General features: G+C 49.9%; 1 protein-coding gene across 1 annotated transcript in view; it reads right to left on the reverse strand.

Moving 5' to 3' along the window:
• Positions 1-7,043: 7,043 nt before the first annotated feature.
• LOC147110227 (WW domain-binding protein 1-like) overlaps positions 7,044-27,963 on the reverse strand; it is a 34,928-nt gene continuing 14,008 nt past the window's right edge. Inside the window, exons 2-4 of the mRNA XM_086004130.1 lie at positions 13,354-13,456; positions 12,186-12,347; positions 7,044-9,637 (exon numbers count right to left, since the gene is read on the reverse strand). Coding sequence (XP_085860256.1) covers positions 9,132-9,637; positions 12,186-12,347; positions 13,354-13,456 — 771 coding nt within the window. The 3' untranslated portion in view covers positions 7,044-9,131. The remainder of the gene's footprint in view (positions 9,638-12,185; positions 12,348-13,353; positions 13,457-27,963) is intronic.

Here is a 27,963-nt window from a genome sequence, read left to right on the forward strand (position 1 = left end):
CATTACTGAGAACATGAGAAAAGTCATCTGTCTGTGAAGGTAAAATTAGAGACGTGTCTGAGTTGCAAATGGGACGTTTTTCATAAGAACATAAATAAGAGCAGGAGTCAGCCATTCAGCCCCGCTCCGCCATTCAATACGATCATGGCTGATCATCGACCTCAACTTCACATTCACCTATAAAATTCTGTCAGGACTAGACAGACTAGATGCAGGAAGGATGTTCCCGATGGCCGGGGAGTCCAGAACTAGGGGTCACAGTCTAAGGATAAGGAGTAAGCCATTTAGGACTGAGATGAGGAGGAATTTCTTCACCCAGAGTGGTGAACCTGTGGAATTCTCTACCACAGAGGGCGGTGGAGGCAAGTTCATTAAATATATTCAAGAAGGAGTTGGATATATTTCTTAAGGCTAAAGGGATCAAGGGATATGGGGAGAAGGCAGGAACAGGGTACTGAATTTGGATGATCAGCCATGATCTCATTGAATGGCGGAGCAGGCTCGAGGGGCCGAATGGCCTACTCCTGCTCCTATGATTCTATGTCCGATCTCCATATCCCTTGATTCCCCTAGAGTCCAAAAATCTATCTATCTCAGCCTTGAATATACTCAAAGACTCAGCATTCACGGCCCTCTGGGGCAGAGAATTCCAAAGATTCACAACCCTCTGAGTGAAGAAATTCCTCCTCATCTCGGTCTTAAATGGCCGACCCCTTATCCTGAGACTCTGCCCCCTAGTTCTAGACACTCCAGCCAGGGGGAAACAACCTCTCAGCATCTACCCTGTCAATCCCCCTCAGAATCTTGTATGTTTCAATGAGATCACCTCATTCTTCTAAACTCCAGAGAGTATCGGCCCATTCTACACAATCTCTCCTCATAGGACAGCCCTCTCATCCCAGGAATCAATCTAGTGAACCTTCGTTGCACCGCCTCCAAGGCAAGTATATCCTTCCTTAGATAAGGAGACCAAAACTGTGCCCAGTACTCCAGGTGTGGTCTCACCAAGGCCCTGTACAATTGTAGCAAGACTTCCTTACTCTTATACTCCAACCCCCTTGCAATAAAGGCCAACATGCCATTTGCCTTCCTTATAAGATTGAAACATATAAGATTGTGAAGGGGCTTGATCGGGTGGATGCGGTGAGGATGTTCCCAATGATGGGTGAAACTAGAACTAGGGGGCATAATCTTAAAATAAGGGGCTGCTCATTCAAAACTGAGATGAGGAGAAACTTCTTCACTCAGAGGGTGGTAGGTTTGTGGAATTTGCTGCCCCAGAAAGCTGTGGAAGCTACATCATTAAATAAATTTAAAACAGAAATAGATAGTTTCCTAGAAGTAAAGGGAATTAAGGGTTACGGGGAGCGGGCAGGAAATTGGACATGAGTCTAGGTTCGGAATGGTCATGGCCCTGTGGGTAGTGGAGTGGGCCCAGGGGCCGTGTAGCCTTGTTCTGCTCCTACTGTGTTCTAATTCTGTGTTAGATTTCAGGAGATGGTTTTATTCCTGTTCCTGGCTGGGGTGGAGATCGCCTTTACAGAAGGTAAGTACTGTAGAAAATATAGGGACAGAGTGATCTCCTGGAAGAATTTCGGTCGCCTAGATGGGTCGGAGAGGAATTTCCCAGATTTTTTTCTCCCAAATTGGCCATTGGGTCTTTATCTGGTTTTTCGCCTCTCCCGGGAGATCACATGGGTTCGGGTGGATGCAGAGTGATAGAAGATTTGAGGTTAGGATCAGATCAGCCATGATCTTATTGAATGGTGGAGCAGGCTCGAGGGGCCGATTGGCCTACTCCTGCTCCTATTTCTTATGTTCTTATGTTCTTATTGCTTGCTGTACCTGCATGCTAGCTTGCTGTGTTTCTTGCACGAGGACACCCAAATCTCTCTGAACACCAACATTTGAAAGTTTCTCGCCATTTAAAAAATATTGTTTCTCTATTCTTCCTACCAAAGTGAATAACCTCACATTTCCCTACATTACACTCCATCTGCCACCTTACTGCCCACTCACTCAGTCTATCTATATCCCTTTGCAGACTCTGTGTTCTCCTCACAGCTTACTGTCCCACCTAGTTTTGTATCATCAGCAAACTTGGATACATTACACTCGGTCCCTTTATCTCGGTCATTAATATAGATTGTAAATAACTGATCCTTGCGACACCCCACTAGTTACAGCCTGCCAACCTGAAAAAGATCCATTTATCCCTACTCTGTTTTCTGTCCGTTAACCAATCCTCTATCCATGCTTCTATATTGCCCCCAACCCCATGAGCCCTAATCTTGTATAATAACCTTTTATGTGGCACCTTATCGAATACCTTTTGGTAATCCAAATATACTACATCCACAGGTCCCCCTTTATCCAACCTGCTAGTTACATCCTCAAAAAACTCTTAATAAATTTGTCAAACACGATTTCCCTTTCATAAAACCATGTTGACTCTGCCTAATCATGTTATGATTTTCTAAGTGACGTGACTTGACACCACTTCCTTAACAATGGATTCCAGCATTTTCCCGATGACTGATGTCAGGCTAACTGGCCTGTAGTTCCCTGTTTTTTTTCTCCCTCCTTTCTTGAATAGCGGTGTTACATTTGCGACCTTCCAATCCGCTGGGACTGTTCTAGAATCTAGGGAATTTTGGAAGATCAAAACCAAAGCATCCAGTCTCTTCAGCCACCACTTTTAGAACCCTAGGATGTAGGCCGTCAGGTCCAGATTTGTCGACTTTTAGTCCCATTAGTTTCTCTTACTTTTTCTCTACTTATATTAATTACGATAAGTTCCTCACCCTCATTAGACTGTTGGTATGCTTTTTGTGTCTTCTATTGTTTAACGTTTCTGCCATTTCCTTATTCCCCATAATTTCTCCTGTCTCAGCCTCTAAGGGACCAACGTTTACTTTTGCTACTCTTTTCCTTTTTACATACTTGTAGAAGCTCTTACAATCTGCTTTTATATTTCTTGCTAGTTTTCTCTTCTATTTTTTCCCTTTTTATCAATTTTTTGATCACCCTTTCCTGGTTTCTGAAACTCTCCCAATCCTCAGGCTTCACAACATTATAAGCTGCTACTTTCAATCTAATGCTATCCTTAACTTCTTTAGTTAGCCACGGTTGGATCACTTTTCCCATGGAGTTTTTCTTTCTCAATGGAATGTATTTTTGTTGAGAATTCTGAAATATTTCTTTAAATGCTAGCCACTGCTTATCTACCACCATACCTTTTAATCTATTTTTACAATCTAGCTTAGCCAACTCGCCCCTCATATCTATGTAATTGGCTTTATTTAAGTTTAAGACTTTAGTTTCAGACTTGGGCAAGTCACTCTCAAAATTAATGTGAAATTCTATCACATTATGATCACTCTGCCCAGAGGATCCTTTACTATGAGATTGCTAATTAACCCTGTCTCATTACACAATAAAAGATCTAAAATAGCCTGTTCCATGACTTATTGTTCTAGGAAACTGTCCCGAATGCATTCCATGAACTCGTCCTCCAGACTACCTTTGCCAATTTGATTTGTCCAGTCTATATGAAGAGTAAAGTCCCCTACGATTATTGCATTACCTTTGTTGCAAGCTCCTACTATTTCTTGATTAATATTCTGTCCAACAGTATAGCTACTGTTAGGGGGCCTATATACTACTCCCACCAGTGTTTTCTGCCCCTTGTTATTCTTTATCTCCACCCATACTGATTCTACTTCCTGATCTTCCGAGCTGAGATCCTTTCTCTCTACTGTCCTTATGTCATCCTTTATTATCAAGGCTACTCCCCCCTCCTTTTCCATTCTGCCTGTCTTTTTTTTAATGTCAAGTACCCTGGCCACCTTGCAACCACACCTCTGTAATGGCTATTAGATCAAATCTCTAATGTGAGCTGTTGTTTGTTTTATGTTAAGCATTTACCGATGGGATAAATAATTCAGGGGAACAGATTGAGCTCAGCACATGGGAATTAAACAAAAATGCTCCAACAGGAGCGTCTCTGCCCTTCGAACTGTGACTAACATGGCAGTGGAGCACTGTGACTCTGGGCCACGTCCCCCCTCCACCCATTGTGTGCATCTGCATCTCTTTCCCCCCCCCCACACAGATCGATCATCTGCTGCAGTAAGTCGGGATGTTACTCAGCACTCTGGCACCTGGTGGCCAGTTTCACAGCAGGTTGCATTGTTGGGACAGAGACTGAGGGGAGGAGACAACACGAGCGGTGATGGGGCCGGCGACAAATTCCAGCTGTACCAAGGAAACTCCCTGGGTCTGAGCAGGCACCCTGTGGATCCAAGGAAACTCCCTGGGTCTGAGCAGGCACCCTGTGGATCCAAGGAAACTCCCTGGGTCTGAGCAGGCACCCTGTGGATCCAAGGAAACTCCCTGGGTCTGAGCAGGCACCCTGTGGATCCAAGGAAACTCCCTGGGTCTGAGTGGAACCTCGCTTGGTGTGAGCAGGCACCTTGTGGATCTAAGGAACGTCGCTGGGTCTGAGTGGAACCTCGCTGGGTGAGAGCAGGCACCTTGTGGATCTGAGGAACCTCGCTGGGTGTGAGCAGGCACCTTGTGGATCTGAGGAACCTCGCTGGGTGTGAGCAGGCACCTTGTGGATCTAAGGAACGTCGCTGGGTGTGAGCAGGCACCTTGTGGATCTAAGGAACGTCGCTGGGTCTGAGCGGAACCTCGCTGGGTGTGAGCAGGCACCTTGTGGATACAATGGTTGCAATTGGCGAAGAAAAGGTCTGTTTGTAGAGGAAGCTCCAGGGCTGACTCTATGTCCTGCTCTCTCTAACTGCTCATCCTGTGTCTCTTACTGTGCCCACTCCATTAACATAGAAATTACAACATGGAAACAGGCCATTCGGCTGATCCAGTCTGTGTTGGGATTTATTACCATTCACACAGGAAAAAATCCTAATCACATTAACCCACCCTGTTCCCATTCCCTCATCTTCCTCTCTAATCTAATCTGGAATGTTGACATAGTTTCTGCTTCAATCACTAACTCTGGGAGTGAATCCACAGCCTCACAACTCTGTGGGAAGCGAGTTCTCCACCTCAGTTCTAAATCTCTTACATTTAATCTCTGGCCTCTCGTTCTAGACCCTCAACTGCTCGAAACATTCTGCTTCTATCCCTGTCCCATCCTTTCATCATTTTAAACACTTCTCTCCTATCGCCCCATAATCTGCTTTATTGGAAAGCCACCATTTCTTTGTATTCCCTCATACCAGTCAACACCCCAGTGACTCTGTGCTGTCCTCTCAAAAGCCCCAATATCCTCCTGTAGTCGGGAGCCCAATACTGCACAGTCTCTAACTGGGGGCTTAAGGTTTTATATAAGCTCTTGGTTTGTATATTCTATACCTCTTGCTAGGAAAAACTAGAATTCCATGAGCTTTATTTAACAATCTCACCACCCTGAGGTGCTGCCTTTAATGTCCATGTCTGTTACCTCAACAGAATTCTGAGGTCTGTGGAGCACAATCAGCTTCTGAAATCCCTGCTGGCTACTTCTAACTATTCATCCTTGAAGACTAAAATTTTCCCTACCACAGATGTTAACCTAAGTGTAATATAAATTCAAGTTGTAACTACCTGGATTTGCTCCATCTCCCTTTATAAAGATGGGTACTCCATTGGTCACTCCAGTCCTCCAGCACACATCCACTCTCAACACAGCCTGAACTATAATTGCTAGGGGCTGGGCTATGCCCTCTATCATCTCTCGGGATCCTCGGATATATCCCATCGAGCCCCAGCTTCCTTTAGTCTATCGTATCCCTCAGCCACTTTACAATTCACCCCCTCTCCAACATCCTTCTCTAGCAAAGTACTTATTGAATAGCTCTGCAATTTCTAAGGGGCTATTGAATCCTTTAATAATAAAACACCTGAATAAGATCACCTTTTAATCTTCTATTTAATTGGCCATTTAAGACTGAGACGAAGAGGAATTTCTTCACCGAGGGTTGTGAATCTTTGAAATTCTTTTCCCCAAAGGGATGTGGATGTTGAGTATATTCATGGCTGAGATAGATTGATTTTTGGACTCGAGGGGGATTGGGTGGGAAAGGAGTTGAGGTCGAAGATCAGCCATGATTTTATTGAATGGCGGAGCAGGCTCGAGGGGTCATATGGCCTACTCCTGCTCCTATTTCTTATGTTCTATACTCAAGAGAAAATAAGCGGAGTCTCCGTAACCTGTTCTCATAATTTAACCCTTTTAGCCCTGGCTAGTGCAGATGACTCTGGGAACCACTGCCCCACTGACTTAAGGGAATTGCACTGACTCAATGGAAGTGCCTTCCTTCTGTAATTGAAGTGGTTCCTCGAAGAGTCTTGGATGCAGGACCTCAAAGGCTCACAATCTGTAAAGTTGAACCCAATCCTACACCTTGCGGACTGTGCGGCATTTGCTCTGCACGGTTCTGAAGCAGGAAGGAGAGCGCGAGTGTGGAACTGGGCACCTGGTAAATGTGCATCCAGCACCAGCTTGTCATCATTTCTCTCGCTTGGTGAGGAAACCCCATCGTCCCTCAGGACCAGCCTGACTGTCGGATGTGGCTGATCCGAGCTTCCTTTTGGCTGCACTGCAGTTAACTGCGTGTGGAGATGTGTCAGAGGGAGCCACCGCCACCCAGCTTGCTGTGAACACTCACTCCGCAGACACTTTTTTACTCGTCAGCCAAGGTTCAATGGATAGCACTCTCATCTTAGTCTAAAGGTCGTGGGTTCAAATCCACTCCAGAGACTTGAGCGCACAATCTAGGCTGACACTTTGGTGCACTAGTGAGGCAACGCTCCAGTGTTGGTGGTGCCATCTTTCGGATGAGACGTTAAGCCACGGTCCCGTCTGCCCTCTTGGCTGGATGTAAAAGATCCCATAGCACTATTCCAAGACGAGCAAGGGAGTTCTCCCCGGTGTCCTGGTTAATATTTATCCCTTAACCAACACCATTAAAACAGATTGTCAGGTCATTATTACATTGCTGTTTGTGGGATTTGCTGTGCTCAAATTGGCTGCCACATTTCCTACATTTTTAAAAATTTATTCATGCGATGTAGGTACTGCTGGTAAGGCCAGCATTTATTGCCCATCCCTAATTGCCCTTGAGAAGGTGGTGGTGAACCGCTTCTTGGAACCACTGCAGTCCACGCAGCGACGATGCAGTAACGGTGATATATTTCCAAGTCAGGATGGTGTGTGACTTGGAGGTGGTGGTGTGCCCATGTCCTTCTAGGAGATAGAGGTTGCGGGTTTGGGAGATGCTGTCGAAGAAGCTTCGCCGAGTTGCTGCGCTACACACTGCAGCCACGGTGCGCCGGTGGTGGATGGGGTGCCAATGAAGCGTGACTACGCTTAAAGTATTTTATTGGCTGTAAAGTGCTTTAGGATGTCCTGAGATCATAAAAGGTGCTTTTATAAATACAATTCTTTCTTTACTCTCGTGACCTCGGCAACAGTAGCAAGGCTGCAGTTATTGCCCATCCCCTGTAGCCCTGAGTGCATTGAAGGGTTGACCACAAACAGGACATCAGAAAAATGAAGGTAGAAAGTGGAAAACAGACTGGAAGCTCTGGAAATTCTTCATCTTCAGCAGAATGACCAGTGATGTAATGATTAGAGAGAGAGAACATAGCAACAGGACTAGATATATAAGGAGTTGGATATATTTCTTAAGGCTAAAGGGATCAAGGGGTATGGGGAGAAGGCATGGACAGGGTACTGAATTTGGATGATCAGCCATGATCACATTGAATGGTGGAGCAGGCTCGAGGGGCCGAATGGCCTACTCCTGCTCCTATCTTCTACGTTTCTATGACTAAGCCATTTAGTCCCTTGAGGTTCAAATAAGAGATAGATAGATGAAGCAAATTCAATAGTAACTTTCAAAAGGGAATTGGATAAAGACTTGTAAAGGAGAATTTCATGGAATGATACAGCAGCCAATGGGGAAAAGCAGGAGAGGGATTAATTGGATAGCTCTTTCAAACTGGCACCGGTACAATGGGCCGAATGGCAGCCTGCTGTTCTGTAAGATTCTAATTGATGGAATTTTCTCTTCCTCGGCCATTTCTTTCGCTCTTTTACACCGAATGAACCAGAGCACACACCCACCACTGGAGACTGATTCATAAAGAATGGGTAGAGCGAGAGAGAGAGACGAAGTGCGGGATTGCAGCCCTTCCAATTGCTATTTGTATTCCTCCTGCTACAAACCCTGGGACTGGAAGCAATTTACAGCTGAGCAAGTGAATTACACGCACAGAAAGATGGTGTCGACAGGAGCAGCAACATTCTCATCCTCCTATCCACGACCCAGGGGGTCTCTCCACCCCCGAGACCCTCGGTTTATCGAGCTCCATCTGACGACAGCAGTCCTGTTACATTTGGCCATTAACAGCTCTTCTCGCACCAGCCTCCGATCGCTTTAATGAATTACTTCATGATGAGTTTCTAAACCATGGAGATTAATCAGACTGAAGATGTTTCCCTCCTCTCCCCCAACACACACGAGGTAAACGCCACTCACTCTCAGCGAGCATGAACACAAGCTCCCCACAGTTAAAGCCCTGACACATCCTCACAGCGACTTCCGACAAGAGCCAGCAGCCTGGGGAACAATCCGGGTCACAGCAGCAGGAGGGGAGAGGTCAGCGTCAGGTGGCTGCGTGAACCGGGGCCAGACATTTGATCTGAAACCGGTCAAAGGTCAGGGTTCATACCCCAGTCCCGAGGGGGTGGCAAAAGACCCTCGGGCAATGTGGGGGGGGGGGGGGGGGGCGAGAGACTCTCGGGCAAGGGAGAGACTCGGGGGGCGAGAGATCCTCGGGCAGGGTGGGTGGGGGGGGTGAGACTCTCGCAGGCAGGAAACGGATCAGCGGGTTTGGGTCGTCCGCCAGGGTTCGATGATTCCCTTTGGGGTCGAGCCTTTGCGACGGCTGTGGGTTGCAAGCAGTTCCAATATGGAGTAATATTCCCAGTCCTGCAGGACCCTGATCTATCCTGGGACCAACGGAGAGGTTTAGCAGCCTTCCCCCGAAAGCCACAGCCCTGGGGACCCGTTCCACTCATTTAAACACATCGTGGGGTTCCCAGATGTTTCCGCTCGCTCTCACACGGGAAGGATGGGAGCCGGGGTCTCCTGGGTCACCAGCCGGGAGCAGAGTGTGGCAGGATCGGCGGGCTGGGGCAGGGCAGTCTGGAGCTCTCCTGCGCAGCCCGGGCTATCGTGGAGGAAGTGCCCGCTCTCCTCGTCGCAATCCTCGCCGTCGTCTCCGTGAACAGGACAACGGCACAGCTCGATCCCAGAGTCTCCAGTGAAGCGGCGGTGCCGGGAGCGCTCCTCCTCCTCCTCCTCCTCCTCTCGCTGGTCCACGTGGGAGCAAGATAGAGCCTCTCGAGACACGGTGGCGTGCACCAGGCTGGTGAGCGGGGGACTCGGGTCAGTGTTGCTGGGCGTGCAGGGGTCGCAGACGGAGGTGCTGCTGGGAGAGCTGAGTGAGGGGGTCAGCTCAGCCCCGAGCCCCTGGCACTGGAGAGAAGTGTAGGACGGCGGAGGGGTGCGGGGCTGGGCGGACACCTCCTCATACGCAGGAAGCTTGAAGGAAGCCAAGAGTCCTGAGGAGAGATTGAAAACCGTGTGAGACAGGCACCAGTTCAGCATCAAACTACAGCTTGTCACTTCATCATCGATATCCCCAACATTATTCACTGATCAGACACCATTCGGCCCATCGTGCCTGTGCCGGCTCTTTGAAAGAGCTGATCAAATAATCCCACTCCCCTGCTCTGTCCCCACAGCCCAGTAATTTTTTCTATTCAGCTATTTATCCAATTCCCTTTTGAAAGTTACGATTGAATCTGCTTCCATCAGCCTTTCAGGCAGCGCGTTCTAGATCACAACAACTCGCTGCGTAAACAAAAATTGGAGGAACCCAGGGTGGGAGGGTGGGGTGAGGGGTTCACGAGGAGCTCGGGGAGGGGGGGATTCACGAGGAGCCCGGGGAGAAGGGACGGTTCAGGAGGAGCCAGGGGAGGGACGGTTCAGGAGGAGCCCGGGGAGCGACGGTTCAGGAGAAGCCCGGAGAGCGGGGGTTCAGGAGGAGCCCGGGGAGGGACGGTTCAGGAGGAGCCCGGGGAGCGACGGTTCTGGAGAAGCCCGGAGAGCGGGGGTTCAGGAGAAGCCCGGAGAGCGGGGGTTCAGGAGGAGCCCGGGGAGGGACGGTTCAGGAGGAGCCCGGGGAGCGACGGTTCTGGAGAAGCCCGGAGAGCGGGGGTTCAGGAGGAGCCCGGGGAGGAACGGTTCAGGAAGAGCCCGGGGAGTGACGGTTCTGGAGAGCGGGGGTTCAGGAGGAGCCCGGGGAGGAGCCCGGGGAGGGACGGTTCTGGAGAAGCCCGGAGAGCGGGGGTTCAGGAGAAGCCCGGAGAGCGGGGGTTCAGGAGGAGCCCGGGGAGGGACGGTTCTGGAGAAGCCCGGAGAGCGGGGGTTCAGGAGGAGCCCGGGGAGGGACGGTTCAGGAGGAGCCCGGGGAGCGACGGTTCTGGAGAAGCCCGGAGAGCGGGGGTTCAGGAGGAGCCCGGGGAGGAACGGTTCAGGAAGAGCCCGGGGAGTGACGGTTCTGGAGAGCGGGGGTTCAGGAGGAGCCCGGGGAGGAGCCCGGGGAGGGACGGTTCTGGAGAAGCCCGGAGAGCGGGGGTTCAGGAGGAGCCCGGGGAGGGACGGTTCAGGAGGAGCCCGGGGAGCGACGGTTCTGGAGAAGCCCGGAGAGCGGGGGTTCAGGAGGAGCCCGGGGAGGAACGGTTCAGGAAGAGCCCGGGGAGTGACGGTTCTGGAGAGCGGGGGTTCAGGAGGAGCCCGGGGAGGGACGGTTCAGGAAGAGCCCGGGGAGTGACGGTTCTGGAGAGCGGGGGTTCAGGAGGAGCCCGGGGAGGGACGGTTCAGGAGGAGCCCGGGGAGGGACGGTTCACGAGGAGCCCGGGGAGGGACGGTTCAGGAAGAGCCCGGGGAGTGACGGTTCTGGAGAGCGGGGGTTCAGGAGGAGCCCGGGGAGGGACGGTTCACGAGGAGCCCGGGGAGGGACGGTTCAGGAGGAGCCCGGGGAGGGACGGTTCAGGAGAGCGGGGGGAGGGACGGTTCAGGAGGAGCCCGGGGAGGGACGGTTCAGGAAGAGCCCGGGGAGTGACGGTTCTGGAGAGCGGGGGTTCAGGAGGAGCCCGGGGAGGGACGGTTCAGGAGGAGCCCGGGGAGGGACGGTTCAGGAGGAGCCCGGGGAGGGACGGTTCAGGAGGAGCCCGGGGAGGGACGGTTCAGGAGGAGCCCGGGGAGGGACGGTTCAGGAGGAGCCCGGGGAGCGACGGTTCTGGAGAAGCCCGGAGAGCGGGGGTTCAGGAGGAGCCCGGGGAGGGACGGTTCAGGAAGAGCCCGGGGAGGGACGGTTCAGGAAGAGCCCGGGGAGGGACGGTTCTGGAGAAGCCTGGAGAGCGGGGGTTCAGGAGGAGCCCGGGGAGGGACGGTTCAGGAGGAGCCTGGAGAGCGGGGGTTCAGGAAGAGCCCGGGGAGGGACGGTTCTGGAGAAGCCTGGAGAGCGGGGGTTCAGGAAGAGCCCGGGGAGGGACGGTTCTGGAGAAGCCTGGAGAGCGGGGGTTCAGGAGGAGCCCGGGGAGGGACGGTTCAGGAGGAGCCCGGGGAGGGACGGTTCAGGAGGAGCCCGGGGAGGGACGGTTCAGGAAGAGCCCGGGGAGGGACGGTTCTGGAGGAGCCCGGGGAGGGACGGTTCAGGAGGAGCCCGGGGAGGGACGGTTCAGGAGGAGCCCGGGGAGGGACGGTTCACGAGGAGCCCGGGGAGGGACGGTTCAGGAGGAGCCCGGGGAGGGACGGTTCAGGAGGAGCCCGGGGAGGGACGGTTCAGGAGGAGCCCGGGGAGGGACGGTTCACAAGGAGCCCGGGGAGGGACGGTTCAGGAGGAGCCCGGGGAGGGACGGTTCAGGAGGAGCCCGGGGAGGGACGGTTCAGGAGGAGCCCGGGGAGGGACGGTTCAGGAGGAGCCCGGGGAGGGACGGTTCAGGAGGAGCCCGGGTGTAGGGGGGAGGGGGGGGGGGGAGAGAGGCGGTTCAGGATTAGCCGGGTGGTGTCGGAGGAGCCAGGGTTTGGAGAATGTGCACTCACTGTGGTCGAGGGGTGAGCTGGGGTAGTTACAGGCTCCGTTGTAAGCGATGAGGTCGATCTCCCGCTGACGCTGCTGCTGCTGAATGCGGAGCTTGGCCCTGCGATGGCGATACGCACAACAGCAGCTGAAGAGGACGAGGATGGCCCAGAGGAGCCAGAACCCTGCGAGGGGAGACGGCATAATGAGAGTCAGCAGATGGAAATCACCCCACTCCTCCTCGCACTACATTACTGCGTCTCCCCTCCTCGCACTGCATTGCCGCATCTCCCCCCTCGCACTGCATTGCCGCGTCTTCCTTCCCCCGCACTGCATTACTGCGTCTCCCCTCCCTCGCACTGCATTATTGCGTCTCCTCTCCCCGCACTGCATTACTGCGTCTCCACGCTCCCCCCACATTGCATTACTGCGTCTCCCCTACCCGCACTGCATTACTGAGTCTTCCCTCCCCCGCACTGCATTACCGCGTCTCCACGCTCCCCCCCACATTGCATTACTGCGTCTCCCCTCCCCGCACTGCATTACTGTGTCTCCCCTCCCCGCACTACATTACTGCCCCTCCCCGCACTGCATTACTGCGTCCCCCCTCACTGCATTACTGCGTCTCCCCTCACTGCATTACTGCGTCCCCCCCCCCACTGCATTACTGCGTCCCCCCCCCCCCCCCACACTGCATTACTGCATCTTCCCTCGCGCCTTGCAATACTGCATGGCCTCTTCCACGCACTTCATTACTGAGACTCCACTCCCCCCACACTGCGTTACCTCGTCTCCCCTCCCCGCACTGCATTACTGCGTCTCCCCTCCCCGCACTGCATTACTGCCTCTCCCCTCCCCGCACTGCATTACTGCATCTCCCCTCCCCGCACTGCATTACTGCCTCTCCCCTCCCCTGCACTGCATTACTGCCTCTCCCCTCCCCGCACTGCATTACTGCCTCTCCCCTCCCCGCACTGCATTACTGCCTCTCCCCTCCCCGCACTGCATTACTGCCTCTCCCCTGCACTGCATTACTGCCTCTCCCCTCCCCTGCACTGCATTACTGCATCTCCCCTTCCCCCCATACCACATTACTCTCTACTCTCCCCACACTGCATTACTGCCTCAGGCTCAGGCATTGCCCTGATATAACCCTAGACTGAATCACTGGTATTGGCAGCAATTACTTACACCACAGCTCGTAATAGTAGGTGCAGCAGCCGGTCTCCCCGCAGCAGTGGCCTGTCTCACACCAGTACCGCTGGTTATTGATCCCGGGGCAGAACTGCCTAACCTGCAATCAGAGGAAGCAAAGAATGTGGTCACTGGCTGAACCCTCCCTCTCCGAGGTCTAGTACCCGGCCACCCCACCCCCCGTCCCCCCATCCCCAACCAGGTACTGCTGCTGCTCTGCTATCTTGTCCTGGTAACCACTATTATTGTGAACTTAGACAGCACTGGCAGGCTATTTGACCGTGGAGGCAGCACCAAACTATCCTGACCAATGGGCACACAGACATTTCTCAGCAGGAGTCATTGAATAGGTGTCAGCTGTGGCTCAGTGGGTAGCAATCTCGCCTCGGAGCGAGATATTTTGTATTCAAGTCTCACTCCAGAGACCTGAGCCCATAATCCAGGCTGACATTCCAGTGCAGTACTGATGGAGCGCCGCACTGTCGGAGGGGCAGTACTGAGGGAGCGCCGCACTGTCGGAGGGGCAGTACTGAGGGAGCGCCGCACTGTCGGAGGGGCAGTACTGAGGGAGCGCCGCACTGTCGGAGGGGCAGTACTGAGGGAGCGCTGCACTGTCGGAGGGGCAGTACTGAGGGAGCGCCGCACTGTCGGAGGGGCAGTACTGAGGGAGCACCTCACTGTCGGAGGGGCGGTACTGAGGGAGCGCCGCACTGTCGGAGGGGCGGTACTGAGGGAGCACCTCACTGTCGGAAGGGCGGTACTGAGGGAGCACCTCACTGTCGGAGGGGCAGTACTGAGGGAGCGCCGCACTGTCGGAGGGGCAGTACTGAGGGAGCGCCGCACTGTCGGAGGGGCAGTACTGAGGGAGCACCTCACTGTCGGAGGGGCAGTACTGAGGGAGCACCTCACTGTCGGAGGGGCAGTACTGAGGGAGCACCTCACTGTCGGAGGGGCAGTACTGAGGGAGCACCTCACTGTCGGAGGGGCAGTACTGAGGGAGCACCTCACTGTCGGAGGGGCGGTACTGAGGGAGCACCTCACTGTCGGAGGGGCGGTACTGAGGGAGCACCTCACTGTCGGAGGGGCAGTACTGAGGGAGTGCTGCACTGTCGGAGGGGCAGTACTGAGGGAGTGCTGCACTGTCGGAGGGGCAGTACTGAGGGAACGCCACACTGTCGGAGGGGCAGTACTGAGGGAGCGCTGCACTGTTGGAGGGGCTGTATTTCGGATGAGATGTTAAACCGAGGCCCCGTCTGCTCTCTCAGGTGGACATAAAAGATCCCGTGGCACTATTCAAAGAGCAAGGGCGTTCTCCCAAGTGTCCTGGGGCCAATATTATTCCTCAAACCAACATCACAAACAAATTATCCAGTCATTATCTTGTTGTTTGTGGGATCTTGCAGTGTGTTAATTGGCCGCCGCACTTCCTACGATACAACAGTGACTACACTTCAAACAGTACTACTTTGGCAGCGAAGTGCTTTGGGACGCCCTGAGGTCGTGAAAGGCGCTATAGAAATGCAAGTCTTTATTCTTTATCACTACCTTCATCAACCCTCTCTGTTACTTCAAAAGAACTCAATCAGGTTGTCAGATTTGATTTGCCTTTAACATATCCTTGCTGCCTATCTCTATTAACCCATGTTTCTCATTAACAAGATTTCCTTTTTTGTCCCTAATTGGCCCACCCTTCCTTTAACTATCAGTTTACTTTTTATATGTTTATAAAAGATCTACCCTATCAATTCCTTTCAAAAGCCTAAAAACCTCAATCACATCACCCTTTAAACTTCTATATTCAGAGTCATACGGCACAGAAGGAGTCCATTCAGCCCATCGAGTCTGTGCCGGCTCTCTGTAGAGCAATCCAGTCAGTCCCATTCCCCCGCTCTATCCCCATAGCCCTGCAGGTTTATTTCCCTCAAGTGCCTATCCAGTCTCCCCTTGAAAACACTGAGTGTCTCCGCTTCCACCACTTCCGTCGGCAGCGAGTTCCAGGTCCTCACCACTCGCTGCGTAAAAACGTTTTTCCTCACATCCCCCCTGTATCTCTTGCCCAAAACCTTAAATCTGTGTCCCCTAGTCCTTGTACCATCAACTAGTGGGAACAGCCTTTCCCCGTCTAGCCTATCCAAACCTGTCATAATCTTGTTCACCTCTATCAAATCTCCCCTCAACCTCCTTTGCTCTAATGAAAACAAATCCAGCTTCTCCAACCTGTCCTTGTAGTTAAGATCCCCTCATCCCCGGAACCATTCTGGTAAATCTCCTCTGCACCCTCTCAAGGGCCTTCACATCCTTCCTAAAGTGTGGTGACCAGAACTGGACGCAATACCCCAGTTGTGGCCTAACCAGCGCTTTATAAAGGTTCAGCATAATGTCTCTACTTTTGTACTCAATACCTCTATTTATGAAGCCCAAGATCCCGTATGCTTTGTTAACCACTCTCTCAATATGTCCTGCCACCTTCAGGGACCTATGCACATTAACTCCCAGGTCCCTCTGTCCCTGCACACTGTTTAAAACTGTGCCATTAAGTGTATATTGCCTCTCCCTGTTCCTTCTGCCAAAATGCATCATCTCACACTTCTCTGTATTAAATTCCATCTGCCACTTGTCTGCCCATTCTGCTAGCCTTTCTATGTCCTGCTGCAGTCGATTGGTATCATCCTCACTGTTTGCCACACCCCCAAGTTTGGCATCATCGGCAAATTTAGAAATTCTACTCTGTATTCCAATCATAGAAAGTTACAGCACGGAAGGAGGCCATTCGGCCCATCGTGTCCGCGCCGGCCAACAAAGAGCTATCCAGCCTAATCCCACTTCCCAGCTCTTGGTCCGTAGCCCTGCAGGTTAGAGCATCCCAACTGCACATCCAAGTACTTTTTAAATGTGGTCAGGGTTCCTGCCTCTACCACCCTTTCAGGCAGTGAGTTCCAGACCCCCACAACCCTCTGGGTGAAGAAATTTCCCCTCTAAACCTTCCCCCCAATTATTTTAAATCTGTGCCCCCTGGTTTTTGACCCCTCTGCTAAGGGAAATAGGTCCTTTCTATCCACTCTATCTAGGCCCCTCATAATTTTATACACCTCAATAAGGTCTCTCCTCAGCCTCCTCTGTTCCAAGGAAAACAGACCCAGCCTATCCAGTCTTTCCTCATAGCTAAGATTCTCTACTCCTGGCAACATCCTTGTAAATCTCCTCTGTACCCTCTCTAGTGCAATCACATCGTTCCTGTAATGTGGTGACCAGAACTGCACGCAGTACTCTAGCTGAGGCCTAACTAGTGTTTTATACAGTTGAGGCATAACCCCCCTGCTCTTGTATTCTATGCCACGGCTAATAAAGGCAAGCATTCCGTATGCCTTCTTAACCACCTTATCTACCTGGCCTGCTACCTTCAGGGATCTGTGGACATGCACTCCAAGGTCCCTTTGTTCCTCTACACTACTCAGTGTCCTACCATTTAATGTGTATTCCCTTTCCTTGTTAGCCCTCCCCAAATGCATTACCTCACACTTCTCCGGATTGAATTCCATTTGCCACTGTTCTGCCCACCTGACCAATATAGAGTCACAGAGTTATACAGCACAGAAAGAGGCCCTTCGGCCCATCGTGTCCGCGCCGGCCATCAAGCCCTATCTATTCTAATCCCATTTTCCAGCACTTGGTCCATAGCCTTGTATGCTATGGCGTTTCAAGTGCTCATCTAAATACTTCTTGAATGTTGTGAGGGTTCCTGCCTCTACCACCCTTTCAGGCAGTGAGTTCCAGATTCCAACCACCCTCTGGGTGAAAAAGTTTTTCCTCAAAACCCCTCTAAACCTCCTGCCCCTTACCTTGAAACTATGCCCCCTGGTTATTGACCAGTCTACTAAGGGGAAAAGTTCCTTTCTATCTACCCTATCTATGCCCCTCATAATTTTGTACACCTCAATCAGGTCCCCCCTCAGCCTTCTCTGCTCCAAGGAAAACAACCCCAGCCTGTCCAGTCTCTCTTCATAGCTGAAGCGCTCCAGCCCAGGTAACATCCTGGTGAATCTCCTCTGCACCCTCTCCAAAGCAATCACATCCTTCCTATAATGTGGCGACCAGAACTGCACACAGTATTCCAGCTGTGGCCTAACTAGCGTTTTGTACAGCTCCATCATAACCTCCCTGCTCTTATATTCTATGCCTCGGCTAATGAAGGCAAGTATCCCATATGCCTTCTTAACCACCTTATCTACCTGTCCTGCTGCCTTCAGGGATCTATGTACATGCACACCAAGGTCCCTCTGATCCTCTGTCCTTCCTTGGGTCCTACCATTCATTGTGTATTCCCTTGCCTTGTTAGTCCTCCCAAAATGCATCACCTCACACTTTTCAGGATTAAAGTCCATTTGCCACTGTTCTGCCCATCTGACCAACCCATCTATATCGTCCTGTAGCCTGAGGCTTCCCTCCTCGCTATTTAACACTCCACCAATTTTCGTGTCATCTGCGAACTTACTGATCATACCTCCTACATTCATATCTAAATCATTAATGTACACTACAAACAGCAAAGGACCCAGCACCGATCCCTGCGGTACACCACTGGACACAGGCTTCCAGTCACAAAAACAACCTTTGACCATCACTCTCTGCCACCTGCCACTAAGCCAATTTTGGATCCAATGTGCCAAATTGCCCTGGATCCCATGGGCTTTTACCTTCTTGGCCAGTCTCCCATGTGGGACTTTGTCAAAAGCCTTACTGAAGTCCATGTAGACTACATCAACTGCACTATCCTCATCCACGCACCTAGTCACCCCCTCAAAAAATTCAATCAAATTGGTTAGACATGATCTCCCCCTGACAAAGCTATGCTGACTAGCCTTGATTTCCTTGCCTGTCCAAGTGGAGACTAATTCTATCCCTCGGAATTTTTTCCAATAATTTCCCTACCACTGATGTTAGGCTCACTGGCCTGTAATTCCGTGGTTTATCCCTACTACCCTTCTTGAATAATGGTACTACGTTGGCTGTCCTCCAGTCCTCTGGCACATCCCCTGTGGCCAGAGGTTCTGAAAATTTGTGTCAGAGCCCCTGCAATCTCCTCCCTTACCTCACACAGCAGCCTGGGATACATCTCGTCCGGGCCTGGGGATTTATCCACTTTTAAGTCTGCTAAAACCGCTAGTACCTCCTCCCTCTCAATACTAATTTGTCCAAGTATATCACAATCCCCCTGCCTGATTTCTATGCCTACATCATCCTTCTCCATAGTGAACACAGATGCAAAATATTCATTTAAAACCCCACCTACATCTTCCGGCTCTACACACAGTTTGCCACTTTGGTCCCTAATGGGCCCTGCTCTTTCCCTGTTTATCCTCTTGCCCTTAATATACTTATAAAACACCTTGGGATTTTCCTTTATTTTGCCCGCCAGTGTTTTTTCATGCCCCCTCTTTGCTCTCCTAATTTCTTTTTTAAGTACCCCCCTGCACTTTCTATACTCCTCTAGGGCTTCCACTGTTTTTAGTCCTTTGTATCTGCCAAAAGCCTCCCTTTTTCCCCCTAATCCATTCTTGTATATCCCTTGACATCCAGGGTTCCCTGGGCTTGTTGGTCCCACCCTTGACCTTTACGGGAACATGTTGGCGCTATACTCTCTCAATTTCCTTTCTGAATGACTCCCACTGCTCTGATGTGGATTTTCCTACAAGTAGCTGATCCCAGTCCACTTTGGCCAGATCCTGCCTTACCATATTAAAATCGGCCTTCCCCCAATTTAGAACCTTTATTTCTGGTCCATCTTTGTCCTTTTCCATAACTACCTTAAATCTCACCGAATTATGGTCACCGTCACCAAAATGCTCTCCTACTGACACTTCTACCACTTGCCCGGCTACATTCCCTAGAATTAGGTCCAACACCGCCCCCTCTCTTGTAGGACGTTCTACATGCTGGCTCAAAAAGCTCTCCTGGATGCACTTTAAGAATTCCGCACCCTCTAAGCCTTTCACACTCTGACTATCCCAGTTAATATTGGGGAATTTGAAATCCCCTATTATTTCTACACTTCTGAGATTTGCCTACATATCTGTTCCTCCATCTCCCCAACTGTTTGGGGGCCTATAGTACACTCCCAGCAAAGTGCTTGCCCCCTTTTTGTTTTTAAGTTCTACCCATATGGCCTCATTGGAGGAACCTGGGAGCAGCAGCGAGAGCAGACCTCAACAGGCAACATTCGAAAGTGACGTCAGAGATTAAAAGTGACGTCGGCACAAGGGAAGGAGCTGATTGTAAGTAGGACCTGGTGAGTATTTCTACAGTCCAGTCGTTAAAGTAAAAGTAAGGTCTCTAGTTTAGAGTGAGTAGTGCTTAAAGTGAAGTAAGGTCCCTAGTGTATTTAATATTCTTTAATTTAAAAGGAAGTAAAGGGAGTTAATTAAGGGTAGGATATGGCAGGGCAGCTCGGCAGCGTGGATTGCTCCTCCTGTGCTGTGTCAGAATCAGAGACACTTTCGGTGTCCAGGGCGAACACGTGTGCAGGAAGTGTCTCCAGCTGCAGCTACTCGAAATCCACGTTTCGGAGCTGGAGCTGCGGCTGGAGTCACTGTGGAGCATCCGCGAAGCTGAGATCTTCGTGGATAGCACGTTTAACGAGGTGGTCGCACCACAGGTAAAGAGTGCAAAGGCAGACAGGAAATGGGTGACTGCCAGACAGAGTAACAGAACTAGGAAGGAAGTGCAGGAGTCCCCTGGGTCCATCTCCCTCTTAGACAGATTTTCCGTTTTGGATACTGCTGGGGGAGATGGTTTCTCAGGGGAATGCAGCAAGAGCCAAGTCCGTGGCACTACGAGTGGCTCAGCTGCACATGAGGGGAGGAAAAAGAGTGGGAGAGCAATAGTGATAGGGGATTCTATCGTAAGGGGAACAGATAGACGTTTCTGTGGCCGCAGACGTGACTCCAGGATGGTATGTTGCCCCCCTGGTGCCAGGGTCAAGGATGTCACTGAGAGGCTGCAGGACATTCTGAAGGGGGAGGATGAACAGCCAGAGGTCGTGGTCCATATCGGTACCAACGACATAGGTAGAAAGAGGGACGAGGTCCTGCAGGCAGACTATAGGGAGGTAGGAAATAAATGAGGACACTCGTGTCGAAGACAGAGTCGTAGTTAAGGAGATCTTCGAAGTGCTCTTTCCAGCGGGCACTGACTGCTTCCCTGTCCTTGATGAGTACCTCTCCGTTCTTGGCCCGCAGTGGGGAAGGGCCTTGGGTGCTTGGGCCGTAGATGGTCTTGACTGCGCTAAAGAATCCACGCACGTCGTGGTTGTCGACTAGCTGCTGGATCTCCTGCGCTTTCTCCACCCACCATCTGTTCTTTAGGTCGCGAGTTTTTTGTTGGACCTCGGCCTTCAGGCTTCTGTAGAGCTGCTTTCTTGCTCTCGAGTTCTGTTGCTGTTTCCATATCAGAAATGCCTTGCGCTTGCGGCTTATTAGCTCCTGGATCTCTTGGTCATTCTCGTCGAACCAGTCTTGGTGTTTCCTGGTTGAGTGACCGAGCGTCTCTTCACAGGTGCTGATTATGGAGGCCTTGAGTGCACACCAGACACTGTGGGCACTCTGTGTCTCTGCATCACTGGGAGTCGTCAGGTTGTTTGTGAGGCGCCATCCCACAGCATGCTACCCACCACCATCTCAGCACAACCCCAGCCCGACATGAGGTTGAAAAGGCCATCCGACAACTGAAGAACAAGGCCTGAGGACCAGATGGAATCCCCACCGAGGTACTAAAGCATGGCGGAGAAGCACTACTGGCGTGAATTCATGAACTCATTTCTCTTATCTGGAAGGAAGAGAGCATGCCGGGGGATCTCAGACGCCGTAATTGTGACCATCTTCAAGAAAGGTGACAAGTCCGATTGCGGTAATTACAGAGGAGTTTCCCTGCTGTCTGCCACAGGGAAAGTCATCGCAAGAATCCTCCTCAATCGCCTTCTCCCAGTGGCCGAAGAGCTCCTCCCAGAGTCGCAATGCGGATTCCGCCCACTAAGGGGCACAATGGACATGATCTTCACCGCACGTCAATTACAAGAGAAATGCAGGGAACAGCACCAACCGCTGTACATGGCCTTCTTTGATCTCACAAAGGCCTTCGACACTGTTAACCGTGGGGGATTATGGAGTGTCCTCCTCAAATTCGGCTGCCCTCAAAAGTTTGTCACTATCCTCCGCCTGCTTCACGACAACATGCAAGCCGTGATCCTGACTAACGGTTCCACCACAGACCCAATTCACGTACAAACCGGGGTCAAGCAAGGCTGTGTCATCGCACCAACGCTCTTCTCAATCTTCCTTGCTGCAATGCTCCATCTCACCCTCAGTAAGTTCCCCACTGGGGTGGAGCTAATTTACAGAACAAACGGGAAACTGTTCAACCTCCGTCGCCTCCAGTCCAGATCCAAGGTCATCCCATCCTCTGTCATCGAATTACAGTATGCAGATGATGCTTGCATCTGCGCTCACTCGGCGGTCGAACTCCAAACCATCGTAAACACCTTCACCGAAGCGTACGAGAGCATGGGCCTTACACTAAACATCCGTAAGATAAAGGTCCTCTACCAACCTGCCCCCGCCACACAGGACTGCCCACTGATTATCAAAATCCACGACAAGGCCTTGGACAACTTTCCATACCTCGGGAGCCTACTGTCAACAAGGGCAGACGTCGACGACGAAGTCCAACACCACCTTCAGTGTGCCAGTGCAGCCTTCGGTCGCCTGAGGAAGAGAGTGTTTGAAGACCAGGACCTCAAACCCGGCACTAAGCTCATGGTCTACAGAGCAGCAGTGATACCTGCCCTGCTGTATGCCTCAGAGACATGGACCATGTACAGCAGGCACCTCAAAGCACTGGAGAGGTACCACCAACGCTGCCTCCGCAAGATCCTGCAAATCCATTGGCAGGATAGGCGCACCAACGTCAGTGTTCTTGCTCAGGCCAACATCCCCAGCATCAAAGCTCTGACCACGCTCAATCAGCTCCGATGGACGGGTCACATTGTCTGCATGCCCAATACGAGACTCCCAAAACAATCGCTCTATTCGGAGCTCCGGCACGACAAGAGAGCCCTAGGTGGGCAGAGGAAACGCTTCAAGGACACCCTCAAAGCCTCCTTGAAAAAGCGTAACATCCCCACTGACACCTGGGAATCCCTGGCCCAAGACCGCACAAAGTGGAGGAGAAGCATCCGGGAAGGCGCCGAACACCTCGAGTCTCTTCGCCGGGAGCAAGCGAAAGCCAAGCGCAGGCAGCACAAGGAGCGCATTTCAACCCAAGCACCCCACCCACCCGCCCCTTCAACTACCGTCTGCCCCACCTGTGACAGAGACTGTAGGTCCGCATTGGACTCATCAGTCAGCTGCGAACTCATTTTTAATGTGGAAGCAAGTCATCCTCGGTTCCGAGGGACTGCCTAGGAAGAAGAAGAAAGAAGGAAATAAATTAAAAAACAGGACCTCAAAGGTAGTAATCTCTGGATTACTCCCAGTGCCACGTGCTTGCGAGAGCAGAAATAGGAGAATAGACCAGATGAATGCGTGGCTGGAGAGATGGTGTAGGAGGGAGGGATTTAAATTCCTGAGGCATTGGGACCGATTTTGGGGAAGGTGGGACCTGTACCAGCTGGACGGGTTACACCTCGGCAGAAACGGGACCAACATCCTCGCAAGGGGGTTTGCTAGTGCTGTTGGGAATGATTTAAACTAGTTTGTCCGGGGGCTGGGAACCTAAGTGTGGGCCCAGAAAGGAGAGAAACAAAGCTGGAAGTGCAAGTTAGAAAAGTAGTCAGCAAAACTAGTAGGGAGCAGAAACAAAGCCCAACAGTAAAGAGGGTGAAAGTGCAGAAAAATATTAAACAGGCAAAGTTGAAGACACTTTATCTAAATGCACGTAGCATTTGCAACAAGGTGGATGAATTAATGGCACTAATAGAAGAAAATCGGTATGATGTAATTACCATTACAGAGACATGGTTGCAGGGTAACCAAAGCTGGGAACTGAATGTTCCAGGGTACTCAATGTGGTGTATGTGCCTTTAAGAGCCCCGTGTACTGTAATGCCGGTAATGGCCACTCGGGCTATATAAGCCTGTATAGTGTCTTGTATCTGTTAGTTCACCTCCAGACTTTGTTCAGTAAACACCTGTGAAACCAACTCCTGCATTCCGTGTCTCCATTAACACACGGATACAACACTCAACATTTAGGAAGGACAGACAAAAAGGAAAAGGAGGTGGTGTAGCGCTGTTAATAAGGGGTGAGGTCGGTACGGTAGAGATAAAAGATCTTGGCTCGGCAGATCGTGATGTAGAACTGGAATCAGTTTGGGTGGAGCTAAGAAACAGCAAAGGGCGGAAAACATTGCTGGGAGTTGTGTATAGGCCACCAAACAGTAATGGTACTATAGGGCACAGTATGAATCAAGAGATTAGAAGTGCATGTACCAGGGGCAATACAGTAATCATGTGGGACTTTAATCTACATATTGACTGGGCAAATCAAATTACCACTAATGGTGTGGAGGACAAATTCTTGCAATGCATCCGAGATGGTTTCCTGGATCAGTATGTGGAGGAACCAACCAGGGAACAGGCTGTTCTGGAACTGGTACTGTGTAATGAGAAAGGACTAATCAATAATCTTGTGGTAAAGGGGCCTTTAGGGACAAGTGACCATAATATGATTGAATTTTACATTAAGTTTGAGAGTGATGTAGTCCAATCCGAAACTAAGGTCTTCAATCTAAACAGAGGAAACTACAAGGGTATGAGGGACAAGTTGACCATGGTAGATTGGGAGACTACACTAAAAGGTATGAAGGTGGATATACAATGGCTAACATTCAAGGAAATAATGCATAATTTGCAACAAACATATATTCCTCTAGGGCATAAAAACCTAAAAGGAAAAGTGATCCAACCATAGCTAACAAAAGAAATTAAAGCTAGTATTAAGTTAAAGGAGGAAGCTTATAAAGTTACCAGAAAAAGCAGTCAGCCTGAGGATTGGGATCTTTTCAGAAATCAGCAAAGGGGGACCAAGAAATTGATAAAGAAAGGGAAAATGGAATATGAGCACAAACTAGCGAAAAATATAAAAACGGATTGTAAAAGCTTCTATAGGTATGTGAAAAGGAAAAGACTGGCGAAGGTAAAGGTAGGTCCTTTATAGTCAGAGACGGGAGAATTTATAATGGGGAATGAGGAAATGGCAGAGAAATTAAATAAATACTTTGTTTCTGTCTTCACGGAGGAAGACACAAAAAACCTCCCAGAAATACGAGAAAACCAAGGGTGTGACGAGAATGAGGAACTTAGAGATTATTATTAGTAAAAAAACAGTACTAGCAAAATGAATGGGACTAAAAGTCAATAAATCCCAAGGACCGGATGACCTACATCCTAGGGTTTTGAAAGAGGTGGCCATTGGGATAGTGGACGCATTATAACATTTCCAAATTTGCTGATGATACAAAGCTAGGTGGCAGTGTCAGTTGTGAAGAGGATGTGAAGAGGCTTCAAGGGGATCTCGACAGGCTTGAGGATATAGAATGCAAAAATAAGGTAACAACTCGCTTCGCATGGCCAAGGACCCTGTCAATCTGAAATGGAGGATCCTGTTAGCCTAAAATGGTGGTGCAATGTCGACATCGCTGAGTCACTTGCATATTGTAAGAGATGATCATGTTAACTCGGGAAAAGCTAAACTGATCTGTGGCTGCTAATATGGCTGGCACCCACAACGTCACACCTTGCTGGTGGAAACAGTGTAGGGCGGAGTGCAGAGGATATACAGACAATAGGCGATCAGAAAACACATTACCATTATTGAAAACGCATTACCATACTGATTAGGTGATCGTGAAACCATTACCCGCATATTTCCTAAACTATAAACCATTCAGTGAAATGTGACTTCTTTATTTCAAACTGCCAGGCCAGGAAATCAATTTAAATGTGTACGTGCCCAGCTCGGGATTGGTGCAGACTGTAAGATGTGTTAATGTCTTCTCAAAAGCAAGTATAATAATGTGGTACTCTGTATGTTGAAGAAGGGTCAAACCCGAAACGTCAACTCAAATTTCTCTCCACTGATGTTGCCTGACCTGCCGAGTTTTTCCAGCATTTTCTGTTGTTATTTCGGATTTCCAACATCTGCAGTATTTTGCTATCGAAAGATTACTTGCTCTGGTGGAACCTGTCGAGACTCTGCTGGAGTCAGAACTGTGCTGTATCAGAGTAAGTCTCCCGGGACAACAGAATAAAACAACTGTTGAACTCAACCAGTATTCGACTCAGTGTTTGTACTGAACCAGATTGAGGGCAAAAGAATCAGTTTCAACATTTGGTGTCAGAAGTGGGATCTCAACGGACGATCACCGAGAATTCGCGAAATTAAGAGCCGAACTAGTTTTGGACGTGAGAGGAGGAAATGGGCCCCCGGAGTGAGTATGTTTAAATTTACCACTTCGGTTTTCCTCTGATCCGTAAGTCCGATAAAAGTTTTGCCACTCGCTAATTCTTGTGTGGTGTCCCGACGAGATCTGGGTCAATCTGGCGAATACTGTGTAAATTTAGGAAATAAGTATCCAAGTCGGGTAAAGCGCCGGCCTCGTATTTCACTTGGCCCGCTCAGGCTCCGATTGGACTAAAAAGTAGATAAGTGATTTTAGAGAAAGAGAAAAAGAATACTTGAAAGAAAGTAAAAAAGAGAGAGTCGGGGACTCTAGAGCTATAGCAACTTGTACTCGGGGAGTGCAAGATAAGGGTCGTATAAGTAGAATAATTAGGCTAAGAATACCTGTACCAGGTGGTGACAGAGGCTAAGAATACCTGTACCAGGCGGTGACAGAGGCTAAAATTACTATTTGATGAATATAGATGACTCACTGTGTTTTTTGTTAAGTCTAAGTATTGTCACTGTGTTTTTGTTAAGTCTAAGTATTGTACTTATTGTATTGTAGTGTTTAGTTTTGTGTGCCGGTATCCGTGAAATATATGAGACACGTGTAAACGTAACTCGAATCCTGAAAAAGAACCCTTAGTGTAAAAGAACCATGGGTAATTACCTAGATACCACAAGTGATGAGGGCAGTGCCCTACAAACATTATGTGACAAATACCCGGACAAAGCCCAACAATTGAGACAACTCTCAGGGGGTTTAAATAAAAAGTTAGGCAGCGAACAATGGCCACTAGGGGGTCCCAAAAGTTTAGAAACAGTTAAACAAGCTCAAGAAATGATTTGGAAAAAGAACATGGGAAGTAAGACTAAGGGACTAATCAGTAATCTTGTTGTACGGGGACCCTTGGGTCAGAGCGATCATAACATGATCGATTTCTCACTCGAAATGGAGAGCGAAGAAATTGACTCAGAGACTAAGGTCCTGAATTTAAACAAGGGGAATTATGATGCCATGAGACGGGAACTGAGTAGGTCTGATTGGACAACGTTCCTGAGAGGACTGGAGGTAGATAAACAATGGCAAACATTTAAAGATAGAATGACAAAATTGCAAAAATTGTTTATACCAATCTGGCATAAAAGGAAATCTAAAAAGGTGACTCAACCGTGGATAACAGGGGAAATTAGAGACAGCATAAAATCCAAAGATAGGGCGTATAAAATAGCCAAAAAAAGCGCCAGAGCGGAAGATTGGGAACAGTTTAAGATAGAGCAAAGGAGGGCAAAGGGCATGATCAAGAGGGGCAAAATAGCTTACGAAAACAAGCTGGCGGAAAATATAAAAACTAACTCCAAAAGCTTTTATAAATATATCAAAAGGAAAAGACTGGTGAAAACCAAAGTTGGTCCATTGCAGTCAGATACGGGGGAATATATAATGGGAAATAAGGAAATGGCAGATCAACTAAATGCATACTTTGGGTCAGTCTTTACGAAGGAAGACACAAAAAACCTCCCTGGGATATCGGGAAAAATAGGGACATTGGCAAAGGAGGAACTGACGCAAATCAATATCTCTAAGGATATGGTGTTAAGGAAGCTAAAGGGATTGAAGGTGGACAAATCCCCAGGGCCTGATAACATGCATCCTAGGGTACTGAAGGAGGTGGCCCTAGAGATAGCGGATGCACTAAGGATGATTTTTCAGAATTCATTAGACTCGGGAACAGTGCCGATGGATTGGAGGGTAGCTAACGTTACCCCACTATTCAAAAAGGGGGGTAGGGAAAAAGCAGGTAATTACAGACCTGTAAGCCTTACATCAGTTGTGGGCAAAATGCTGGAGTCCATCATTAAGGATGAAATAGCGGAGCACTTAGCAAATGGGGACAGGATAGGACAGAGTCAACATGGATTTACAAAGGGTAAATCGTGCTTGACTAATCTATTGGAATTTTTTGAGGGAGTAACTGGTAGAATAGATGGGGGAGAGCCAGTAGATGTGGTGTACCTGGACTTCCAAAAGGCCTTCGATAAGGTCCCACATAAAAGATTAGCATGGAAAATTGAGGCTCATGGGATAAAGGGGAAAGTTTTGGCGTGGATAGGGAACTGGCTGTCAGATAGAAAACAGAGAGTTGGAATAAACGGCTCATTTTCTGAATGG

This window comes from Somniosus microcephalus, chromosome 12 (assembly GCF_052327205.1).
Source record: "Somniosus microcephalus isolate GS21.2 chromosome 12, FLI_Smic_1.0, whole genome shotgun sequence".
NCBI classification, from domain to species: Eukaryota; Metazoa; Chordata; class Chondrichthyes; order Squaliformes; family Somniosidae; genus Somniosus; species Somniosus microcephalus.